A 22,874-nucleotide genomic window follows, 5' to 3' on the forward strand; every position below is an offset into this window, starting at 1 on the left:
GTCCAAAGCCGAGGGTCGGAGTCGAGTCCCCCCTTTAAGTCCTGCTCACACAGCGGTTCTGTGAGCTCTGATGGAGACGCAAGCCTCAGCGGAATCACAAAACATCCTGGGTCTCGCCATGAAAAGAAAGAAAAACCTCTTCAAGAATCTGCAGTGTGCGCTTCAGAAAGCTCAAAGAGCGAAAACACCCTCCAGGTATTGTTAAAAACTGAAAGTGCAAGCCTGAAAGAAGACCGTGAAGACCCCACTCATGATTTAATCCTCTCTGTTTCACAAGACAGTCCTCCACGTTCAGGGCTTGCAGATGGACGTTCTGAGGATCCTGATGTTTGGTTGCCAAGTCAGGAACCGGACCAGGAGAACTTCAGCCTTTTGAGGGAAAAAGAGGCTCAAAATGAAGTTGATGGAGCTGATGAACACTCACAGCAGAAAGGGGATAATTCTGATGTTAATCCTCGTCCACATTATGGTGCATCTGATGAAGAAACAGTTGCTAATGAAGCTATTAGCAGAAATGAAATATGTCTCAAATCCTCGATTCCAGGGAGAAAAACTTCTTCCACAGAGGAGGATACGGCAAGTTATGAAGACAGACCTGCTGCGTGTCCCGAAAAACCCTGTGAGGCTTTAGACACACGAGATGAAGATCAGGAATTTTTTGATACCAAAAAAAGGGGGCTCAGCGATGGAAACCAAGCGGATTTAGCTCCAAGACAAGAGAACAGATCAGAGGATGAAAGAAAATCCACCTCTGAGCAAAAATGTCTTCCAGGAATGGAGGACAAATCTGCTTTATCGTCTTTTCAATCACAAAGTAGTGTTTCTTCAGAGGCCCACCCTCAGGCCGGTGCCGTGTGTTTGGTGGACAAGAGCAGCGCCGGCTTTGATCAGAACCAAAGCACAGCAGGCCAAGAAAAGCCAGGAGAAACAGAGCTGGAGGAAAGAGGAAGAGATGACACAGCAAAGACCCAAAACCTGAACGCCCAGGCCGGCTTTGGGAGAATTCTAGTCTCCAAAAAAGAAGAAGAAATCATTAACGAATGGTGTTACAGGGAGAAGCAGAAGGAGGAAGCTCCCACTGTGCCTCTAGTAACACTTTCAGAAAGACAAGAATGCATGACAGCGGTAGGGCAGAGTGACATTGTTCAGCATTTAATAGAGTGTGAACCAAATGTGTCTCTTTCTGTAGAGGAGAGACTGGCTGAACAAAGCTGCAAAACCAAGGGAAGGCTCACGATAAGAGACGAGGGGCCGACCGCAGAACAGCAGATAGCTCATGTCGGAGCGACTCGACATTCAGAGAACGCTGGAAACACAAAGCAAGGACCAGAGGCCGAGTCAGCACCAATGCAAGGCATCTCTCATAGTGATGGAGCTCAAAGTCCCCCTCTCTTCTCCAGGACCCAAAGTCCATTTCCAGAGGCACACCAGTCCAAGCTTACTGTTGATTATGACAAGTCACAGGTCAGGGAGAAAAAAGGGCTGGACTCTGCTCTGGAAGATATTCAGGAGATGCAAGTGCAAGAAGAAACTGCCCCCAACCCCAGCACCAGAGAAAGTGCTCATTCATCTGAAACAGAGGCTTCTCATTTCAACCATGACGCTTGGCTAAACTCTGCAAGTTTAAATGATGAAGGAAACACAGAAGTGTCAAGTTTGAGCTTTGAACAGCCAGAAAGAATAAAACAAATGGATTCTGTCCACACTGAAAGCATGCCAGATTTAGATTTTATACCTTCAACTTCTTCCACAGAGCTTCCAGAAAAGAAGGACAGAGATTCCGATGTGGAAATGATGATGTCGTATGGAAATTTACCAAGCAACCAGGTACCCAGTCAGAACACGGCGTACATATGCTCAGCAGAGAGCCCCCCAGAAAGCATGGCCCCCAAACACCAGACCTCATCATCTCTGCTAGAGACCTTTACAGCAAACAATGAGCCACATGGAGCTTTCAGCCTTTTAAATCCTGCAGGAAGTCTACAGGTTTTGAGTGAAGCACACAAAGAACAGATTAACCTAACACAAGAAGTACATCCAACGGATGACAATTCCATCTTTCAGAAGGAATATTTTCCACCAAGAGACTCTGATTGTGCTTTGAAATCCCAACATGTGGACTGTCGCTTCAGCAAAGATGAAAGTCCGTCAAGCAGGAAAGCAGCAGGGCACAGAAGGAAGTTTGGGTCCAGCAGAAGGGATAAAGAAAAACGACACAACAAAGCTGATGAAGAAAGCCAAGAATCTAAAGAGGAAGAAGTCCAACTAACGGGGCGCCATGAAGCAACAGAAATACAGAGGATGAGTCAGGGAGAACCAGAAGATGTCCTTTTTGTTGCAGAAGTCAGAAAGATTAACTCAGCAGGGCCTGCAGATAAAACGCAGGAGGGGAAAAGGGCTTTTTTGAACAATGCTCTGGTCGACAGCACTGTTGCAACTGCAGATAAAGAGGATTCCTCAAAGTCCAACAAAGACAAACACGTTGGATGTGGAAAAGAGCCGGAGAACTCCGCTCAGCTTACAGGATATGACTCGCTGAAAAAAGAGAAGATCCAATCATCACAAGCCTCTGTTTGGAGCAGTCACCCAGATACGCAGAGTCACAAATATCATGATGACGTCATCAGCTCAGAAAGCGCCCCGGTTCCTGATCAAAAAGAAGCCTTTGTGCACCGCATCACACTGTCCGCTGACAAAGACTCACACAGGCAGGAAGTCCACCAGGAGGAGGACAGGAGTTTGCTCACAGCAGTGGCAGAGGACACAAAGCAGGACGTCCCAGTGGAGGACCAGGTGAAGACTCCTCCAATGCTAGAAGATTCTGCTCCTCAGCCTGAAGCAGTTCTCAGTCAGAAGGCAGACTTTACCACCTCAGAATTACCTGAAACCTCCACGTCAGGAAGTACTTCAACAGGTCAGCCGCCTGCCACAGATCCTGTGAGCTCAGTGTCTTTTGATGAAATGACCCAAAAAAATGACAACGGACGAGTGGATGTACAGATACCAGAGGTCACAGTCGCTGATGAAGAAGAGCCAGGCAGTAAAAAGGAAGGAATGCAAGGTAAACATCCTGAGACTAAAGGTGCAAGTCCTGATTTAAATGCATCCAAGAAGAAAAGAAAAATGGGCTCCACCCGCAGGAGTCTTGGATCACAGGCCAGAAAAGAAAAGTCTGATGAGAGGAAGGAACCAGAGGATGAAGAAACCAGCACTTTACATATGGATGAAGATAAGCAAACAGAGCTGGTGCCCACATTTAAAGAGAAACAGCCTCAGTTTCACACAGAACATGGGGACGGCAGCTCTGAACCAAGAAAAGAGGAACTCTTTGAAGCAGTGGAGCGTAGTCATGGAGATGAATCCATACTGGCTCCTGAAGGGAGGCCACTTTCTGAAAACCAGCCGGTAAACAGAAGCCAGGGTCTGCTGGCTCCACAGCCACCTCTGACAGCCTTTCCCAACAACAACGCCGTGTCAGAAGCAGCATCTGGAGCGAGAAGGAAAAAGTTTGGATCCAACCGGAAGTCGCACTTGCATCAGAACAAAAAAGAGCCCGAGGTGAGCGTGGGGGTCCCTGTGGAGGACACCGCTCAGCCGGCCGAGGAGCAGGAGCAGCAAGGAACAAGTCTGGACTCAGACTCACAGGTACAGGCAGCCTTTTCATGGTCACACAAGCTCCCTGTGTCATACTGGACTGAACATGTCTGATGTCACAGAACTTGTTTTTCAGTTCATTGCTGACAGAAAATATTAGTCAAAGATTAGACTAAAGACAGCTGTCAGAGTGAAAACACACAGAGTCACTTCACATGTTCTCACAGACTCTCTGGTACTCTGGTTATCTACACAGCAAGTCTGCCTCAGGCTGCACTTCCTATTTGCTTGAGCCAATTTTACACCAAAGTTGTGAGTTTTCTGCAACAATGATGTGACTCAAGCCAATTTGAGGAAGATGTGGTCATCCTTGTATGTTTCACATGCTGGAAAGGAGAACAGGGCCCCCTATTGAGCTTCCCTAAAACATGACAAGTGCCGGTCTTAAAGGAGATCAGCTTCAGTTTAGTTTAGCAATCAGATTAAGAATTCTATGACTTTATGTTCTTCATGATCCATGTTTATTACACAATCAAATGAATGAAGCCCATTGAGACGGCTATAGTTATAAATATTGGGCTATACACATAACATTGAATTGAATGAAAAACCCAAAACAGCTTAAAATGTGGTCAGAATGGTTTTTCAGCAGAAGAGTGTTCAGAAAAAACCACGAGTCCTTTCACAAAGACAACTGCCGTTGTCTCTGCAGGTCGGTAGACAGCAGCATAAGGAGGTCTTTCCCCACATCAGCTCCACAACTGCTGGGTAAGTCAAAAACTCAAAAGAATGAAATATAACAATCTGACAACAATCAATGAACAGACAGATGGATATCAAAAAGTACATTTCATGTCCTGGAACTGCCAATCCTGTCTGTCCATTTAAGAGAAAGTTTTACGTTTGGTAACCTTCAGTCAATCCATTTGATGCATGGACAGTACTCACACAACAGTACTCTATAAAAATGTGCACAACTTATGTGACATGATGATGATGATGATGATGATGATGATGATGATGAAACATCAGGGGTGGAGATGGCTCGTTTTCTAGGACAAAGGGCCTATCATTAGCAGTGCAACAAAAACAGCAGCAACATCAGATCCATCCCTCCGTCCAGTTCTGATCCAGATTCCAGCTCAGACCAGGAGAACAGAGACATTCATGGGTCTGTTGGTCTGACAGTGGATGATCAGAATGGAGCAGAGCAGGACGCTTGTGGCACCCTGATTGTAGTTTCTGTCACACTTACAAGCTTTTTCAAACAGCATTGTTTGCATCTGCTCCTGATTCCCACAATTCGAATTAAAAAAATTCAGAAATTCAGTTTTAGTCTTTATTTTCTTTATATATGTTTTCCATCACCAGAACATGTTAAAAACACAATTTTCATCGGCGTGGGTCTTTAAAAAAACACCCATCTTAACCAAACCAGGAAGTAACCTGCTGCAGTTCTTCTAACAACCACTGGAGGCTGGTTTCAGAGAACCCTGATGATTACCTGATAACTGGAAAGTTCTGTTCAAACAGATGAAAATAAAAGAAAAACCCTTAATAACAGACCTTGAAAAACAAAAAATAATGATAATAATTATTCTTCTTTAAACAAACGTTGAAAAGGGAGTGGGCAGAAGCCTAGCTTCTTTGAGGCCCCCCCCCCCCCCCCGAGCTTTTCAGACGCTTGCAATACACTTGTCATCTACATCAACATAACACTTTCACCATGTCACTGAAAAGTCCAGCTTTGTGTAAAAAACGTAATTATTCACAGCTGTTTCAATGTTTGTTGCCTTTTTTGTTTTTAAGACAATTGTGACTGGTTTGAATCTCTTTTTACTGCTGTTTTATTTGTATCTTAGTATTCAATGGGATTTATTATTATCTTTAATTAGTAAAATGAAACTTTTATTTACTTTCTCATTCCCAACTGGGCATTTTGGGTCAATGAGATAGTTTGACGCTCGTCAGGTCTTCTGTTCACTCTGCAGACATACAGGTCACAAGTACACTGTTGTGTCTAAACCGTTGAGTTAACACTGTTTTGTGTAGTGTTGTGTGAACACTGTTGTGTGTACCGTTGTGTGAACACTGTTGTGTGTACCGTCGTGTGAACACTGTTGTGTGAACACTGTTGTGTGTACCGTTGTGTGAACGCTGTTGTGTGAACACTGTTGTGTGTACCATTGTGTGAACGCTGTTGTGTGAACACTGTTGTGTGTACCATTGTGTGAACGCTGTTGTGTGAACACTGTTGTGTGAACACGGTTGAGTGAACATTGTTGTGTTTACCGTCGTGTGAACGCTGTTGTGTGAACACTGTTGTGTGTACTGTTGAGTGAACACTGTTGTGTGTACCATTGTGTGAACACTGTTGTGTGTACCGTTGTGTGAACACTGTTGTGTGAACACTGTTGTGTGTACCGTTGTGTGAACACTGTTGTGTGTACCATTGTGTGAACACTGTTGTGTGTACCGTTGTGTGAACACTGTTGTGTGTACCGTTGTGTGAACACTGTTGTGTGTACCGTTGTGTGAACACTGTTGTGTGTACCATTGTGTGAACACTGTTGTGTGTACCGTTGTGTGAACACTGTTGTGTGTACCGTTGTGTGAACTGTTGTGTGTACCATTGTGTGAACACTGTTGTGTGTACCGTTGTGTGAACACTGTTGTGTGTACCGTTGTGTGAACACTGTTGTGTGTACCGTTGTGTGAACACTGTTGTGTGTACCGTTGTGTGAACACTGTTGTGTGTACCGTCGTGTGAACACTGTTGTGTGAACACTGTTGTGTGTACCGTTGTGTGAACACTGTTGTGTGTACCATTGTGTGAACACTGTTGTGTGTACCGTTGTGTGAACACTGTTGTGTGTACCGTTGTGTGAACTGTTGTGTGTACCATTGTGTGAACACTGTTGTGTGTACCGTTGTGTGAACACTGTTGTGTGTACTGTTGTGTGAACACTGTTGTGTGTACCGTTGTGTGAACACTGTTGTGTGAACACTGTTGTGTGTACCGTCGTGTGAACACTGTTGTGTGAACACTGTTGTGTGAACACTGTTGTGTGTACCGTTGTGTGAACACTGTTGTGTGTACCATTGTGTGAACACTGTTGTGTGTACCGTTGTGTGAACACTGTTGTGTGTACCGTTGTGTGAACACTGTTGTGTGTACCGTTGTGTGAACACTGTTGTGTGTATCGTCGTGTGAACACTGTTGTGTGTACCGTCGTGTGAACACTGTTGTGTGAACACTGTTGTGTGTACCGTTGTGTGAACTGTTGTGTGTACCATTGTGTGAACACTGTTGTGTGTACCGTTGTGTGAACACTGTTGTGTGTACCGTTGTGTGAACTGTTGTGTGTACCATTGTGTGAACACTGTTGTGTGTACCGTTGTGTGAACACTGTTGTGTGTACTGTTGTGTGAACACTGTTGTGTGTACCGTTGTGTGAACACTGTTGTGTGTACCGTCGTGTGAACACTGTTGTGTGAACACTGTTGTGTGTACCGTTGTGTGAACACTGTTGTGTGTACCATTGTGTGAACACTGTTGTGTGTACTGTTGTGTGAACACTGTTGTGTGTACCGTTGTGTGAACAATGTTGTGTGAACACTGTTGTGTGTACCGTCGTGTGAACACTGTTGTGTGAACACTGTTGTGTGTACCGTTGTGTGAACACTGTTGTGTTTACCATTGTGTGAACACTGTTGTGTGTACCGTTGTGTGAACACTGTTGTGTGTACCGTTGTGTGAACACTGTTGTGTGTACCGTTGTGTGAACACTGTTGTGTGTACCGTCGTGTGAACACTGTTGTGTGTACCGTCGTGTGAACACTGTTGTGTGAACACTGTTGTGTGTACCGTTGTGTGAACTGTTGTGTGTACCATTGTGTGAACACTGTTGTGTGTACCGTTGTGTGAACACTGTTGTGTGTACCGTTGTGTGAACTGTTGTGTGTACCATTGTGTGAACACTGTTGTGTGTACCGTTGTGTGAACACTGTTGTGTGTACTGTTGTGTGAACACTGTTGTGTGTACCGTTGTGTGAACACTGTTGTGTGTACCGTCGTGTGAACACTGTTGTGTGAACACTGTTGTGTGTACCGTTGTGTGAACACTGTTGTGTGTACCATTGTGTGAACACTGTTGTGTGTACCGTTGTGTGAACACTGTTGTGTGTACCGTTGTGTGAACAATGTTGTGTGTACCGTTGTGTGAACACTGTTGTGTGTACTGTTGTGTGAACACTGTTGTGTGTACCGTTGTGGGAACACTGTTGTGTGAACACTGTTGTGTGAACACTGTTGTGTGTACCGTTGTGTGAACACTGTTGTGTGTACCATTGTGTGAACACTGTTGTGTGTACCGTTGTGTGAACACTGTTGTGTGTACCGTCGTGTGAACACTGTTGTGTGAACACTGTTGTGTGTACCGTTGTGTGAACACTGTTGTGTGTACCATTGTGTGAACACTGTTGTGTGTACCGTTGTGTGAACACTGTTGTGTGTACCGTTGTGTGAACACTGTTGTGTGTACCGTTGTGTGAACACTGTTGTGTGTACCGTCGTGTGAACACTGTTGTGTGTACCGTCGTGTGAACACTGTTGTGTGAACACTGTTGTGTGTACCGTTGTGTGAACTGTTGTGTGTACCATTGTGTGAACACTGTTGTGTGTACCGTTGTGTGAACACTGTTGTGTGTACCGTTGTGTGAACTGTTGTGTGTACCATTGTGTGAACACTGTTGTGTGTACCGTTGTGTGAACACTGTTGTGTGTACTGTTGTGTGAACACTGTTGTGTGTACCGTTGTGTGAACACTGTTGTGTGTACCGTCGTGTGAACACTGTTGTGTGAACACTGTTGTGTGTACCGTTGTGTGAACACTGTTGTGTGTACCGTTGTGTGAACACTGTTGTGTGTACCGTTGTGTGAACACTGTTGTGTGTACCGTTGTGTGAACACTGTTGTGTGTACCGTCGTGTGAACACTGTTGTGTGAACACTGTTGTGTGTACCGTTGTGTGAACACTGTTGTGTGTACCGTTGTGTGAACTGTTGTGTGTACCGTCGTGTGAACCCAACATTTGGTTTCCACAGTTCAAACACACTGGCCCAGTCTCAGCAAACTCCAGTCCGCCAGGACCAGGACCACCGAAAGCAGCGTGTCGTTGGTAAACAGAGCAATGACATGAACACATATGTTAGGGTCATAGACCAAGAACTCCAGTCACATGTCACCATGACTTCAGGGGATCCCAGAGCGTCCGGCCTCACGGCAGACAGCTACAACGTGGTCCTGATCGGAGACAGCAGTGTGGGGAAGACCTCCTTCATGAAGAGGGCTCAGAATGGAAAGTTTTTCTCTGAAGTCCAAGCCTCTATTGGTGAGTTCAGAACGCTCCGGTTATTCCAGCAGATGTTTGTCAGAGACCATTAATGGGATTTCTTTCAGGTCTGGACTCCTGCGAGTGGACAGTGGTGGTTGATGGGAAACGTGTGGTGATGTGTTTATGGGATACAGCCGGGCAAGAAAGGTACATTTTGCACAAACTCTCTTTTAATCATAAAGAAATGGTGTAAAAGACTTTTTCATATAAAAAAGCACTTTACATGTAAAAACAAACAGACAACAAAATATGAAAAAGAGAAACAATTCCAACCCACCAACCCGTTCACCTCCACTCACACAAACACCCACAACCACACACACAGGTGAGGTCACTGAGGCTTTATTTCTCCCTGAAGGCAGATCGATTCTGTTGGTGTTGAGTCACAAACAGGCAAACCGAACACACTGAAAACTGTTTGTTTAGTATGGTTTCAATTACAGATAAAGTCAAGAATCCAATTTCCAGATCAATAAACAAAAATGAGGACATACGTGTCAGAATTACCTCACTACTCCCTAAAGCCTAAAAGACGTGGGACTGTCCAGTTCCCTGGATTTTAATATCATTTGACAAATGCTTATTACTGCAAATCTGGCAACACCCAGTTACCGAAATAAATTCTAATCAAAATGAACATTTTATGAAGACTTTTTAAATCCACTGTGTTCTGAGGATGAAGATTTTAATGATTTAGAAAAAAGTCCATTTTATTAGTTTTGTTTTCCAATGAAAAATGGATCTAAGGTTTGCATTCTAGTCTATATTCACCAATCTATTGAGTGTTGATTCACACCAGGTTTTGCAGAGACCTCCCTCTGTGTGATGCACAAAGCAGTGATGGAGTTCAGACCCAACCTCAATCTTTGTTTCAGATCAGGAAGCATGTTCAGTTCAGAAACAAATCCAACTGGCTAAACTTTCAAAGATGCAACACATTTCCAGTTTTACAGATCTGTTTTCCATCCCACTGCTCTGGATTTTCTCTGACCAGCAATGCAACATTGCATGTATGCTGATTGCATCAACGTCTTCTGCATGAACACAAATGGACACGCTGTCCTTCAAACTCAGGCTCCTCCCATTAAGATCCTTGCATCCTGCTTGAGATTTTCAAAACTACAGCCAAGTATGAGCTCCCACAGACAGCAAACCTGTCGCCCCGTCTATGTTTGTAACATTGATTCAAATCAAAATGGTTTACTGTAGCAAACACCATGGCCATGTGCCAAAAAGACAGGCTTTTAGGCCTCACTGCAGCTCTCTCATGGCTTACAGCTGAGCTCCCAAAGACTGAAGTAAAACCAGTGTGGTGACGGTACATCTGGGTATTTGTTGAAGTGTGTTAGTAGTAGTACGAGTGCATTGTGTTCCTCTGGCAGGCACACACTGTGCTGTAAGCGTTACATAAGCGTGTTCCCGTCAGCGGCTCAAACATCCCTCTGGTCTCCGGGGAACACCAGTCCACATTCCACACTCGTCATTTGTCACAGCAGAAACCCCAAACTGTGTCTCTGGCGACTGTCGTTCAAGGTTTCGCTCCATGACGAGGCAGATTTTCCACAAGGCCCACGCCTTTCTCCTGATGTATGACATCACTTCCTGTCAGAGCTTCTCCGCTGTCAGCTACTGGGCTAACTGCATCCAGGTAGGACGGCTCACAAACACAAAGCAGGATGCGTCTGTGGTTAAACCCAGTCTTTTAATAGCTGGAAGTGTAAAGTGATCCTGAATAAACAGGTTTTAGAACAGCGAGTGCCTCTTCTTTAGGAAAACACTTCAGCCACATCCAACCTATAGACTACTTCCACATGTTTTTCTAAAGGTTATTTTATTTCAAAAGTGACAAAATAAAAGACATCATAAACATAAGTATGAAGGATGTTCCAAAAGGGCTTTGAATAAAGATGAACTTCTTATGGAGTCCAAGACCCTTTTATCAATTCAATCCAAACTTTATTTATACAGACAGTATTTTTACTGAATTACAGGAAGTAAACACTGAAAACTATCAGTTAGAATGAATCTTGTTGGCTCCTTTATAATTGTCTATGATTTCACCCTTTGTAATAATTACTCTGAATTTTTCTATAGATTAACTATTTAAGTCTTCCCTCCACTAATTCCATATCTGAAGCCCTCTGGTGGACGTTTAGCATTAACATATGCAATCCTCTCACACTCCATTGATTACCAAGTGACAGCAATGTGTGCAATACTGAGAGATTTGAGCCTTTTGCATATTTTATACCATGATTTTTAATGATAGAATCACTTGTTAGCATTTATGCATGAAGTAAACCGTCCTCCAGCCGTCTTCTTAACAACCTGACTTGCTTTGGCTGCAGGCTGAGTGTTTATTTCAGTGATGTCTTTTGCATTTTCAACACGCTGCAGTTTTAGCATCTTCATGATCTGAAGGCCGTTTGATTCTGCTGAGCTCTGCCGGGTCGGGGCGGGTCCATCCTGGTGTTGAAGGCCAGCACTTCTCTCCTGTCCTGCATGCGTGTTTTTCACAGCCCGCCTCAGTTTCATCTTCAAGCCTATTTTCAGAATGCATCGCCATAACAACGGAAGAGGATGGTTCAGTCGACAGATCTGTGAAGCTGTGGCTCTGCTGTGACCCAGAGCTGTACAGCACAGGATGTGGTGGAACCAACGTTCCATTTTAGAGAGCGTTAAGTCTTCAAAACCTTCTGAACTGAAGTCTCTCCTCTCTTAAAGATCTTCACATTTTTTAGATGAGATCTTGTCTGGTGTGTTGCTCATTCAAGGCAGAGGAACGTTGACTGATGCGTTAGACAGGTCAAAGACCAAATGACCGAACCATTGCACACTTTGCAGGAAGCTGCATCCGAAAACGTCACCGTCGTCCTCGTTGGGAACAAGAGCGATCACACACAGAGGCAGGTGAAAAGCCAACAGGGAGAAATTCTAGCAAAGGTGAAACGGCTTGACAAAATCCTCATTGTCTGTAAATGTAATGTCTGCCTTTCCATCTCAAGAATGTCCTTTTCTCCTGCAGGAATATAACTTTGAGTTTGTGGAGTGCAGTGCTGCCACAGGTGAAAATGTGCTGGAGGCGCTGGAGACCGTTGGCAGGTAAAGCACACCTGAGATTGATGAGGGAAGCGTCTCCAGAGCCAGACGGCCGCACTAACGAAGCTCCTCTCTGTCGTTGCCAGGCTGCTGAGTCACAGAGCCGACTTGAGAGAGGAAACCACAAAGTTACCCAGAGATCCGGTGAAGAAAAAGCGTTCAGGATGTTGCTGAAGAAGCAGGTTTCTGCAAAGTCAGACGTCCCACCAGAGGCTCACTTTAAACAGAAATGACTCGTTTTGTCCTTATGGCTTGTCAACTGTTGTAAAACCAAATTGATAAGTAGAATTATGTTTCTGCTTCCTTTGATAGCATCAGGAATTCTAGATTTGCCAGAATGTTTTCTATTAGATCCTTGAGTGTAAAAAGGAGAAACAAAGAATGTTTTTACTAGTTTTGCACTTTTTGTCTTTGTGTCGTTTCAGGACTAAATACTTTGTTTGATTTCAGATTTTCAATCTAATAGCTGTAGAAAAGTTTATTTAATTTTTTGTTTGATTTAAAGACTGGTAGCTTTTAGAATTATTGTTACTTTGTGTTCCTAATAATAGTATAAAATGTGATTTTAGCGATTTAATCAGGAAAGCACAGAATGAACCTCTTTCAGGAACCTGTCTAAATAAAGCTACTCTTTCAGCCTTTTTGCTGCATTTCCAGCTCTATGCTCAGTCTAGTAGGTTTAGTTTCATGAACAGTTTTGGGTTTTTCTCCAGCTGTTTCTGGAGACGTCGACGGGTCTATAGCAGAATTCATTTACCAGTTGACGTTCGTTTAGCTTTTTCCGTGGAACAAGTCCTCCTCTGATAATATGAAAAGCATGACAACAATGGCGCCGAGGGAACAGCCTCTAACCATCAGGAGGTTCTGTGGGGGAGAAATAGGAGGTGGCACCGCGGGGGGGTCTGAGAGGTCATTCCAATGATATCCTGCTTTTAATGCACTTTATTATGAAGAGGGTTAATGGCAAATCTAACAAACCCTCTTGCTGTTACAGAGTATTTAGAATTACGTTCAAATGATTTTCTGCTTATAAATGCCCTTTTATTGCATAAAAACACATTAAGGCCAATAACAGGAGCATTTCTGAATAAAACATGCCTGTGGATCTAGTCTGCCTACAGAGGAGCTGGCCGGCTGCCATGTCAGGCCGTCAAGCGCGGCAGGAGTCACCCGTGAACATGGAACAAGCTGGGAGGGGGGCTAAACATAACCGGGGACTCTGACAATCCTAAACATTGTCAGAGACTCAAAATAATGTTGACCTTTAGCGAGCAGAGGAGCGTTGGTGCTGAAACTCAGCTGCAGAGTCATGGGAACAAGAAGCTCTGTGTGCTTCCAGTGCGTTTATGTTTCTGATCATCTCAATTCCAACCCCAACGGTCATTTAGAAGACAGAAACATACAAAAGTCACATATGTTCTATGTATTTCTTTAGTCACTCTCCAAAATATTTCCTTTTATTATCTGTAGTGTCCTCTTTAGCTGCCATGTTCTTTTCCTCTGTGCGATGACATCACATCCGCTTTGCTCTGACGAGTGGCGGCGGAGCTTTCTTCAGACCTTTTCCTCACGGTTTTCTCCGTCTTCTTGGTGTAGCGGTGCTGCTGAACCGCCTGCATGACGTCTGCGGCGCTCCACTGGTTTCGGGTGAGCGCCTGGCGGGACGTGAAGAGTCCGTCTCGTGTGCGCCTCACGTTTTTGCACACGGCTGTGCTGCGCAGCTCCAGTCCGATCTCGTGCACCACTTTCCGCAAGTATTTCTGCGTTTCATTCAGGCACTGCACCTCTGTGAAAACAACAGCGGGGAGAGGTTTCCCAGAGTTTAAGACGAGTAAATCCAGCCTCTCCATGTCCAGTTGTTGAGTCGGTCATCCCGCTCACGTCTCCTGCTGGTCCAGAACGCGAGCAGCTCACATTCTGGAACAGCTGGAGACGTGAGCGGGACCACATCGCCCCCATTCTGCCTACCTGTGACTGCAGCTCCCCCAAATGCAGGGAACAAGTTTCACACAGCTAACAGGACTTTAACTTGTGTTTTTGTCCTTTTTTAATCTTCAGTTGCTTAAACCTTTTAGTTGTTGCTTTTAATATCTTAAGCTTTTAATGCACAGTCCGGTCACTTGAAGGTAACATGCCGTTAAGCTTGAGTGGAGCTTGCTTATCTGAGTTACCTAAAGTGAAGCTTGGAGGCTGGAAGTGAACGCATCGCAGTCCTGTCAAAATGGGAGCAGATTTCCCATCGGGGCCCAGCAGGCCCTGCACGGCCAACTCATAGGCTTCCTGGGAGCTCATGTCAACGTTGGAGAACCTGCAAGAAACCAAGTCTGTTCCATCTTTCCTGCAGCACTGAAGGATCACAAACACACAGATTTCGATCCAAAGTTATGTTTCAACACCACAGACGTCAGCAGTGACACCTGAATGCTACACGCTCTTTGACAGACCGTAACTCTGTTCAGACGCCGATTCTGACGCAGAGAAAAGCTACTTTTCTCATTGCAAAAGCTTTTCACTGCTGCAAAGCCTTCATCAAAAGCACCATATGGAGGTGGAGCGTACAGGTGCTGCAGGTTTTTGGGGGCGTGGTCTCTCCAGCATGTCCTGCTGGGAACATCTGGGGGGGCAGAGGTGCTTAGACTGCTGATCCCTCGACCCGGTCCCTTATGTGATGAAGATGGATGGAGGGAGGGAGGGAGGGAGGGATGGTTGGGTGGATGGGTGGATGGGTGGAGGGAGGGATGGATGGATACCAGCAGGTGTCCACTACCTACGGTTGGAAGAGGCTTGGTGCGAAATGTCAAAGTGGTGTAAATCCCACGTTAATTGCCCCGGGGCTTTTTCTCTCTCAGCTCTATTCCGATGAAAGACCCGGTGCGTTACAAATATGAATTTCTCCTTCATAATCATGTTTACAAAGGTTGGCAAATCCGTGTTTGCAAAAGGACGCCGTCTATACGTCATTACCAAACAGGAGTTCAGCTAAAGTGTGGGTGTGAGTTCAGCACGTAGAGCAGACTGTCACACTTCAATGACGTGAGGGTCTGGACCACAGAAGCCTTGAACCTGGGTTTACGGGCGTTTACGTTGACTTTTTAGAGAGAGTGTCCACTTGAATGCGAGGTGCTGCATGGATGTAGCTTTAAAGCGTCACATATCAGCACAAAGCTGCTTTTCTCCACGTCAGACTCCTCTGGAATTGGGTTCAGAGCATAAGCAGTTGAAAAGGTACGGCAGTCAGAAGAAAGTCAACACTGGAGCTCCGTCCGGTGTTAACGGGTTGAGAAAAAAACCAGAGTCAGATTTAGAGAAATATTTGACTTTTAGCAGTCACTGCCTTACATTCTCGTTGCCTTCTGATTGGCTCCCTCCAGCATTGCCAGCACTCTCTCCAGCTTATCAAGAGTGATGTGACCTGATAAAACACAACACTTATGGGTGTGCAGTATAAACCATTCCAGTATAAACCATTCCTTAACACAGTCCTAATGGAAGAGGCCAGACAGCACCTGCTTATTTAAAATACATCTGAACCTCATTTGTTTTATTCTGAAACATTTCTTCAGTGGTTTAAGACGCTGTGAAAAAAGGGAAACTACCGTAAGTGGATTTTTCCACAACTCGACCCGTGTGAGAGAAGTCTTTGGTTGCCATCCCAAATTCACATTCCAGCATATAATCCTGAAAGGAACAAAAGCAGCATTGAGCTCATCGCCACAGCGTGTAGCTGAACTACTTCTTCAAACCAGCAGAGGACAGGCATTACCCGGGTCACTCGTGTCTTGTACAGGTCATCTAGAGCCTTGTTTCCATTCCCAACAGCGAGAACTACAACGTGAACACAGGGCGGTCCTTTCTTATTTTGTTCAGGTTGGATGCAGCAGCATCACCTCAGGATCAGGTGAGAGGTCATACCCAGAACTCCAGAGGAGGCGGCGTCCAGGCGATGGCCGACTCCAACGCGTATGTGTTGGAATTCAGGTCCGGTTACTGAAATGAGAAATCCCAAAATCAAGATGCAAATCTGGGTCTCCTGACCTTTTAAATGAACAATGATGGACACTTGTTCCCCACAGTCACAGTTCCTCACATGGAAACAGCCTTTTATAACTGTAGGCCCTGAACTTTATTCAAAATCTTTACCTGGGGGGGGGGGCATAACGTGCAGGACATGAATCAAATCAACCTTTATAATGACCTCAATTCAAAGTGTGTTTAGAGCAGCCTTTTTGTCGTAGGATCATTACAAATGTTGTCTGTGCTGCAATTGTCCCTTTTTTTCTTTTAACAGATGTTTCAACGATTCTTTTGTTGTCAGTTTGCTTCTTGTTTAGTTGGCTTCAGTTACAAACATTTCATGAATCTTTTAGCATTTTCTGTATTTGGGTTTTCTGAGTGTTGATATTCTGGTCTTAAAGTCCCACTATGATCATCCTCTGATATATTCTAAAAGTGTTCCCAGTCATCTTTTAGTTCCTAACACCATCACTGCCACGGAGGATGTAGTCATCCACATGCGGATGCATCAGAATGGAGCAGAGCAGGAAGTTTGCAGCTTCTACATCTACAAGCTTATTCCAACTGCATGTTTTCGTCTGCTCCTGATTCACTGCGATTTGATTAAACAAATACTCGGAAATGCTGCTTTGAGCTTCAATTCTTTCATAGATGTCCATCATGAGAAAAATGCCACAAGAACATGTGAAACACACAGTTTTCATAGGAGTGAGTCGTAAAACTGGAACGATGTGATGGAGCTCAGACAGGAAACACTGCTGATGGTTGTTCTGCTGCTCTGACGTCACCACTGACTGGTTCATTCTGTTGCCTGCTTTCTCAGGTCGCACACAATTACAGGTATTCTACAGCTTCTCTGCGTCCTCTCAAACCCCGAGCACGTACAGCGCATGCGCAGTAATGGTAATTTTGGCTATTCAATAGGTTTGATTCTCTGGCTGAAGCTGAGAAATGAAACTAAACCCGACTTCCACAGCGACTTACCCAGAGGATGATGGGAGAGCGCAGGCACCGGTGCCGCGGACAGCGACGCCGCCGCTCCGGCCTCGCCGGTCGGACTCGGTTCCGCCAAGAACCGAACCTTGTGGGGAAGAGCCGGTGGGGGGGCGACGTTCCCTCCAGCAGAACGACAGGTTCATGAACATTTGCATGTACGTGACGCAGTTTAAAAACATGAATGTGGATAGCTATGCCGACAGGACAGCTTTCCCCCTCACCTTTAAGGAGGTTAGTCTCGATGGTATCACGCACGAGCTTCCAGTGCACGCCGAGGGGTTTGTAAACACAGAACAAGCCGTGTAACCGGCGAAGCTTTAGCGGGGTTACCATGGTGTTAAAAACTATTATTACTACTATAAATTTACATTGTTAGATGGTTGTCACGCCAGTCAGCTGCACAAGGATGCAAAAATCCGTCACATTGCTATGACGCATGCGTACATTGTACCACACGCCTCACCAGGTTAGATGCTGTTTTTATACTGCCACCTGCTGGACTGGAGGACGACAATAAAAGGTCAATAAACCTGTTTTTGTTTGGTTGTGTTTTATTAAACAATTCAGTTAAGGGGAAAGGTTTAACAAACAAACAATAAAAGAAGTTATTTTGAATTTCATTTTTTATCATAACAATAAAAATGTATACATGTCTACACATACAGTCATAACTTCAAAACTAATTAATGCACAACAAAAAATGAGACTAAATTAAATTAGGCCGGTGCTCACACTAACTCCTTAGTGAGTGTGCTCAAATGTTCAAATAAGTCTATCCAATGTGTCTCATCTCTCATGTCTTCCTTCTCACATGCACTCCAGTGACACCAAAGAACTATACATCAGCCCCCCCCCCCCCCCCCCCCCCCCCCCGGTTCTTTCTCTCTCTCCCATACATTTTCTACTTTCCAGTTACCAGATCCCAGTGAAATCTCCCCCCTCATCCAAGGTCAAAACCGTCTGCATGTCAGCTTCTTTGATCATGCCTCCCCTTTCTCCGTCTCCTTATCTCTGCCATTATTCATTCTTTATCAGCTTCTGGTACTGTTCTTTGAAAAACCCGGCTCCGATCCTAATATTCTTAGCAAGTACTGTTGATTTTTAACCTGCCATTTATTTCCAAAATCCTCGGAAAAAATAGTCTCAATATTTCATTCCATCCTCCTCCATAGACTTTCTTGTCTTTCCCACCCCCCTCTGCTGGTTTCATTCTTCTCAGTTCATCCAACTTAAATTAGATCTCAGTCTTCATCAGTTTCTACGGGTGTTCCTCAGGGTTCTGTCCTCGGTCCTCTTCTCTTAATCAGTTCCTTCCTACTTCTGGCATTATTTTTCGTAAATTCAACATTGACTTTCCTTGTTTCGGGGATGACACCCAGCTCTATCTGTCCAGTAAACCTGATTCCTCTCTTCCACCCCCGACCTTTTCCTCCTGTTTGTTTGAAATCAAAAACTGGTTTACTTTATTAAACTCAACAGCGACAAAACCAAACTACTTTTTGTAGGCTCCAAATACACCCTTTCCAAAGTGTCTAGTATCTGTAGATTCAGCTGCTGTCTCCTCCTCCCCTTAGATAAAGCGTCTGGGTGTCGTTCTCGATATCTCACTATCTTTTCATTCTCACAAATAATGACGTTACTCGATCTGCCTACTTTCATCTGCGCAACATTAACTGTCTCCGCCTCTCTCTCCCTGTCCACTCCACTTCTATCTTGGTTCCCAGTTTGGTCACGTCTCGCCTCAACTACTGTAATTCATTCCTTTCCAGTCTCCCAGACAAAACCCTCAACAAACTACAACTGGTCATAATATCCAGAACTCTGATCTCCAATCTGTGATCACATCACCCCCGTCCTCCAGCAAGTGCTCTGGCTCCTAATTTAATTCAGAATTCAATTCAACTCCTCCTCTGACTTTTAAAGCCCTCGTCTCGCTCGTCTAGTCACCATGGGGCCTTCAGGCTCCCCAACTCTGTGTCTCTCCCCCGCCTGACCTTCACTGTGTCCCCCAGCTTAAACCAGTACATGTGCAGGCCCGTCTAAAGTCTGCTAGAGAGCATTTGGATGATCCAGAAGAGGATTGGGAGAATGTGCTATGGTCAGATGAAACCACAATAGAACTTTTTGGTTAGAACTCTACTCGTCGTGTTTGGAGGAGAAAGAATGCTGAGCTGCATCCAAAGAACACCAGACCTACTGTAAAGCATGGGGGTGGAAACATCATGGTTTGGGGATTATTTTCAGTGAAGGGACCAGGACGACTGATCCATGTAAAGGAAAGAATGAATGGGGCCACGTATGGTCAGATTTGGAGTGAAGCATTTCAAGGTCCTGGAGTGGCCTAGCCAGTCTCCAGATCTCAACCCCAAAGAAAGCCTTAGGAGGAAGTTAAAAGTCTTTGTAACCCAGCGACAACCCCAAAACATCACTCTTGAGGAGATCTGCATGGAGGAATGGGCCAAAATACCAGCAACAGTTTGTGAAAACCTTGTGAAAGTCTTTGACTGCTGTCATTGCCAACAAAGGGTATGTAACAAAGTAATAGGTTGAACTTTTGCTTTTGAACTTATTTTCCACATGGATTTACAAATAAATTCTTTAACAATCAGACAATGTGATTGTTTTTCTTATTTTGTTTCTCTTAGTTGAGGTTTACCTATGATAAAATTTACAGGCCTCTCTCAACTTTTAAGTAGGAATGTACAATTGGTGGCTAACTAAATATTTTTTTGCTCCTTTTACTTTCCAGTTACTTTTTAAAGTTAAAACCTTTTTGTTTTTCTTTAATGCCAAAGAGTCACAATGGAGGGGTAAAAGAGAACCTCAGTTTGCCCCCCCTTGAAAACAAAACAGGCTTTTGCTTTCTTTTATTTCGCTCTTCACTGCAGCTAGATAGCAGTAGTTAACCAAAACGCTGTTTGCCAAAGTTTTACAGCAATACAAAAAGAAGAAACCAGAACAGGTGCTACTAGAGCTACTGGAGCCTTGAGACTAGTAGCAGGTGCTTTCAAAACTACATAAACAGCAGCACTCCAGGTAGAAATGGCAGAAATGCCCCTGGACCTGTGAAGGTTACAGCTGGGGTTAAATTACTGGTTTGAAAGGGCAGGACCAAAATCATCCGTCTAAAGCTGTTTTGAGTGATGTTTGGGAGAAACAGAAAAGGAGCTTGACCAGTTTTGGGTGGGCAATGAACAAAAAGTGACAGAACTGAAGTTAGACCACATTTACCTTAGTCAAACGGTGCCATTGGCGGTAATCCCACCATGGTTATTTCAAGGCAGTGTGGTCGATTTAGGGAGAAGTTTTATTTGCGTATAAATCAGAATATATTGATTATGTAAAGATTCATTCAGATGCATCTCAAGGGTTGAAGGGAGAGACGGGCAGCTTTTGTCGTCCGGGAGTTTAAGGTCACTGTACAAGAAAGAATTAACAATGGGATTACGATGTACACTGCAGAACTGATAGCATTATTACTGGTATTGAATTAGATAAACAACGTTAGACCTCTCAGTAAATATTTAAAGGTCTTATCTTATGGAAATAACGGTGGGAGGAAGGAGGGACAGGAAGGAGGTATAGGGACTGCAGAAGACAGTAGAGAATATGATGCATGTTGGGAGGAAATTGGAATAACTAAATATCCTCCATACAAGCAGACTTTCATGAGAGGTAAGCACACAAGTGGGAAAAGCGACTTCTGTGATGTGAAGGAATCTATAGAACATGTGATGAGTTTAACAGACAAAGGACCATTTTTGTAGAACACTTTCAAACCTTCCAGATAAACTGGGATTTACGAAGCAAACTAAATAGTCGAACTGCTGATTATTTTTAAAGTAATTTTTAAGAACGACTAAGTTGCTCGGTAGAATTTAGGTGCAGGAATAAGTCAGTTGTATGGTGCTAGCCCTTGTGCTATCCTAGGTACTTTAACATTGGGGGTTGGGTTATTTAGACCCACTAGACAGTGCGCTGAACCTTTTTTCTTCAATGATTTGTGATCTTCGCTGGTTTCCATGGATTACATGAAATCTTTCCACCTTTATCCACCTTATTTACATTTTGGATGTAAATGTGTGAGAATGACATAAGCCTTTATTTTGCCTGGACACCACTGGAAACACATTCATATGATGATTTAGAGTTTCTCAGATCCGCGTAGCAGCACTTCTGCCTTCAGCGATCTGATTGCTGGTCTGAAGACAAAGCTAGTCCCGGGGAAAGTTTCTACGAACGGCGGTGCGTCCGAAGGAGGACCGTGGAAGGCGGAAATGGTGCTATGTAGTCCTGAGAAGCAGTGTAAAATCATCAGGAGTGCATAGCCGTCACAAAGCCGTCTTCTCTGCTGCTAACACAAGGCTACACTGCTCTTAGCATGTGTCTGTTAGCAGCCGGACACACGGAGAAAGCACTGATGTCATCGCCCCGCCTCCTCTCTGGAAATGCTAAATTGAATTGAATTATACAACACTATTCACAGGGTGGATGTTAAAATGCAAATGCAATCTCCTCTTTGCATTTTCGTTTTAATTATGACACAGAATAAGCACTTTTTAAGTAGAAAAGGAAAAAGCATTCCTTCAAAATGCTTTTTGATTTTAATTTTGAGTCATTTGATGCAGCTGCATTTTGAAAATGAAAAAGCATTTCTGTTAATCCATTTTAAATGTCAAATTAGACATTTTTTAAATGAATTTTGCTACACATTTGCCAGAGAACTTCTTAAAAGTAAAATGTCAAGTACCGTTTTCATTTTCATTTTAATTAAGTGACAGAATAAGCAGTGTTGAAGAAGAAAATGGAAAAGCATTTTGGCTAATTGCTTTTTAATTTTAATTTTAAGTCCAAAAATGCAGCTTCATTTTGAAAAGGAAAAGGGATTTCTGGTTTTGAGTTTTATTTTTAATTATGCTACACAAATGTTTCAATAAGTATTATAAATTAGTATCTGTCTTTCTCTTTCGGCTTTTTCCATCAGGGGTCGCCACAGCGAATCATCCTTTTCCACCTCACTCTATCATGAACATCTTCTACCCTAACATTAGCCAACTTCATGTCCTCTGTTAAGACATCCATGTATCTCCTCTTTGGCCGTCCTCTTGCCCTCCTGCCAGGCAGCTCCATCTCCAATATCCTTCTACCAATATATCCACTATCCCTCCTCTGAACATGTCCAAACCATCTCAGTCTGGCTTCTCTGACTTTGTCGCTAACACAGGCAACATGAGCCGTCCCTCTGATGTACTCGTTCCTTATCCTGTCTAAACTGGTCACTCCTAAGGAGAACCTCAACATCTTCATCTCCGCTACCTCCATCTCAGCCTCTTGTCTCTGTCTCACTGCTACCGTCTCTAACCCATAGAGCAGAGCTGGTCTCACTACTGTCTTGTACACCTTTCCTTTGAGTCTTGCTGACACTCTTCTGTCACACAACACTCCTGACACTTTCCTCCACCCGCTCCAACCTGCCTGCACTCGCCTCTTCACCTCTTTTCCACACTCCCCATCACACTGAACTGTTGACCCCAAGTACTTAAACTCCTGCACCTTCTTCACCTCAGTCCCCTGTAACCTAACGCTTCTACCTTGATCCCTCTCGTTCAGACACATGTAATCTGTCTTACTACGACTGACCTTCATGCCTCTTCTTTCCAGAGCAAACCTCCACCTCTCTAGCTGTTCCTCCACCTGCTCTCTACTCTCACTGCAAATTACAATGTCATCTGCAAACATCATTGTCCAGGGAGATTCCTGTCTTACCTCGTCTGT

At 44.2% G+C, this 22,874-nt stretch overlaps 2 protein-coding genes across 2 annotated transcripts; one reads left to right on the forward strand and one right to left on the reverse strand.

Moving 5' to 3' along the window:
* The first annotated feature begins 9,198 nt into the window (after positions 1 to 9,198).
* LOC110013329 (ras-related protein Rab-44) lies at positions 9,199 to 12,730 on the forward strand. Its single transcript, XM_020701438.2, has 4 exons — positions 9,199 to 10,638; positions 11,835 to 11,933; positions 12,016 to 12,092; positions 12,176 to 12,730. Exons 1-4 carry the CDS (start codon positions 10,534 to 10,536, stop codon positions 12,261 to 12,263), a joined length of 369 nt encoding a protein of 122 aa, XP_020557097.1. The 5' UTR covers positions 9,199 to 10,533; the 3' UTR covers positions 12,264 to 12,730.
* Positions 12,731 to 13,017: 287 nt separating this feature from the next.
* trub2 (TruB pseudouridine synthase family member 2) lies at positions 13,018 to 17,555 on the reverse strand. Its single transcript, XM_011494602.3, has 8 exons — positions 17,321 to 17,555; positions 17,088 to 17,222; positions 16,002 to 16,076; positions 15,853 to 15,914; positions 15,686 to 15,767; positions 15,429 to 15,501; positions 14,261 to 14,397; positions 13,018 to 13,875 (listed from the first exon to the last, which is right to left on the reverse strand). Exons 1-8 carry the CDS (start codon positions 17,430 to 17,432, stop codon positions 13,568 to 13,570), a joined length of 984 nt encoding a protein of 327 aa, XP_011492904.1. The 5' UTR covers positions 17,433 to 17,555; the 3' UTR covers positions 13,018 to 13,567.
* Positions 17,556 to 22,874: the final 5,319 nt, after the last annotated feature.

Source organism: Oryzias latipes, chromosome 5, assembly GCF_002234675.1.
Source record: "Oryzias latipes chromosome 5, ASM223467v1".
Classification (NCBI taxonomy): Eukaryota; Metazoa; Chordata; class Actinopteri; order Beloniformes; family Adrianichthyidae; genus Oryzias; species Oryzias latipes.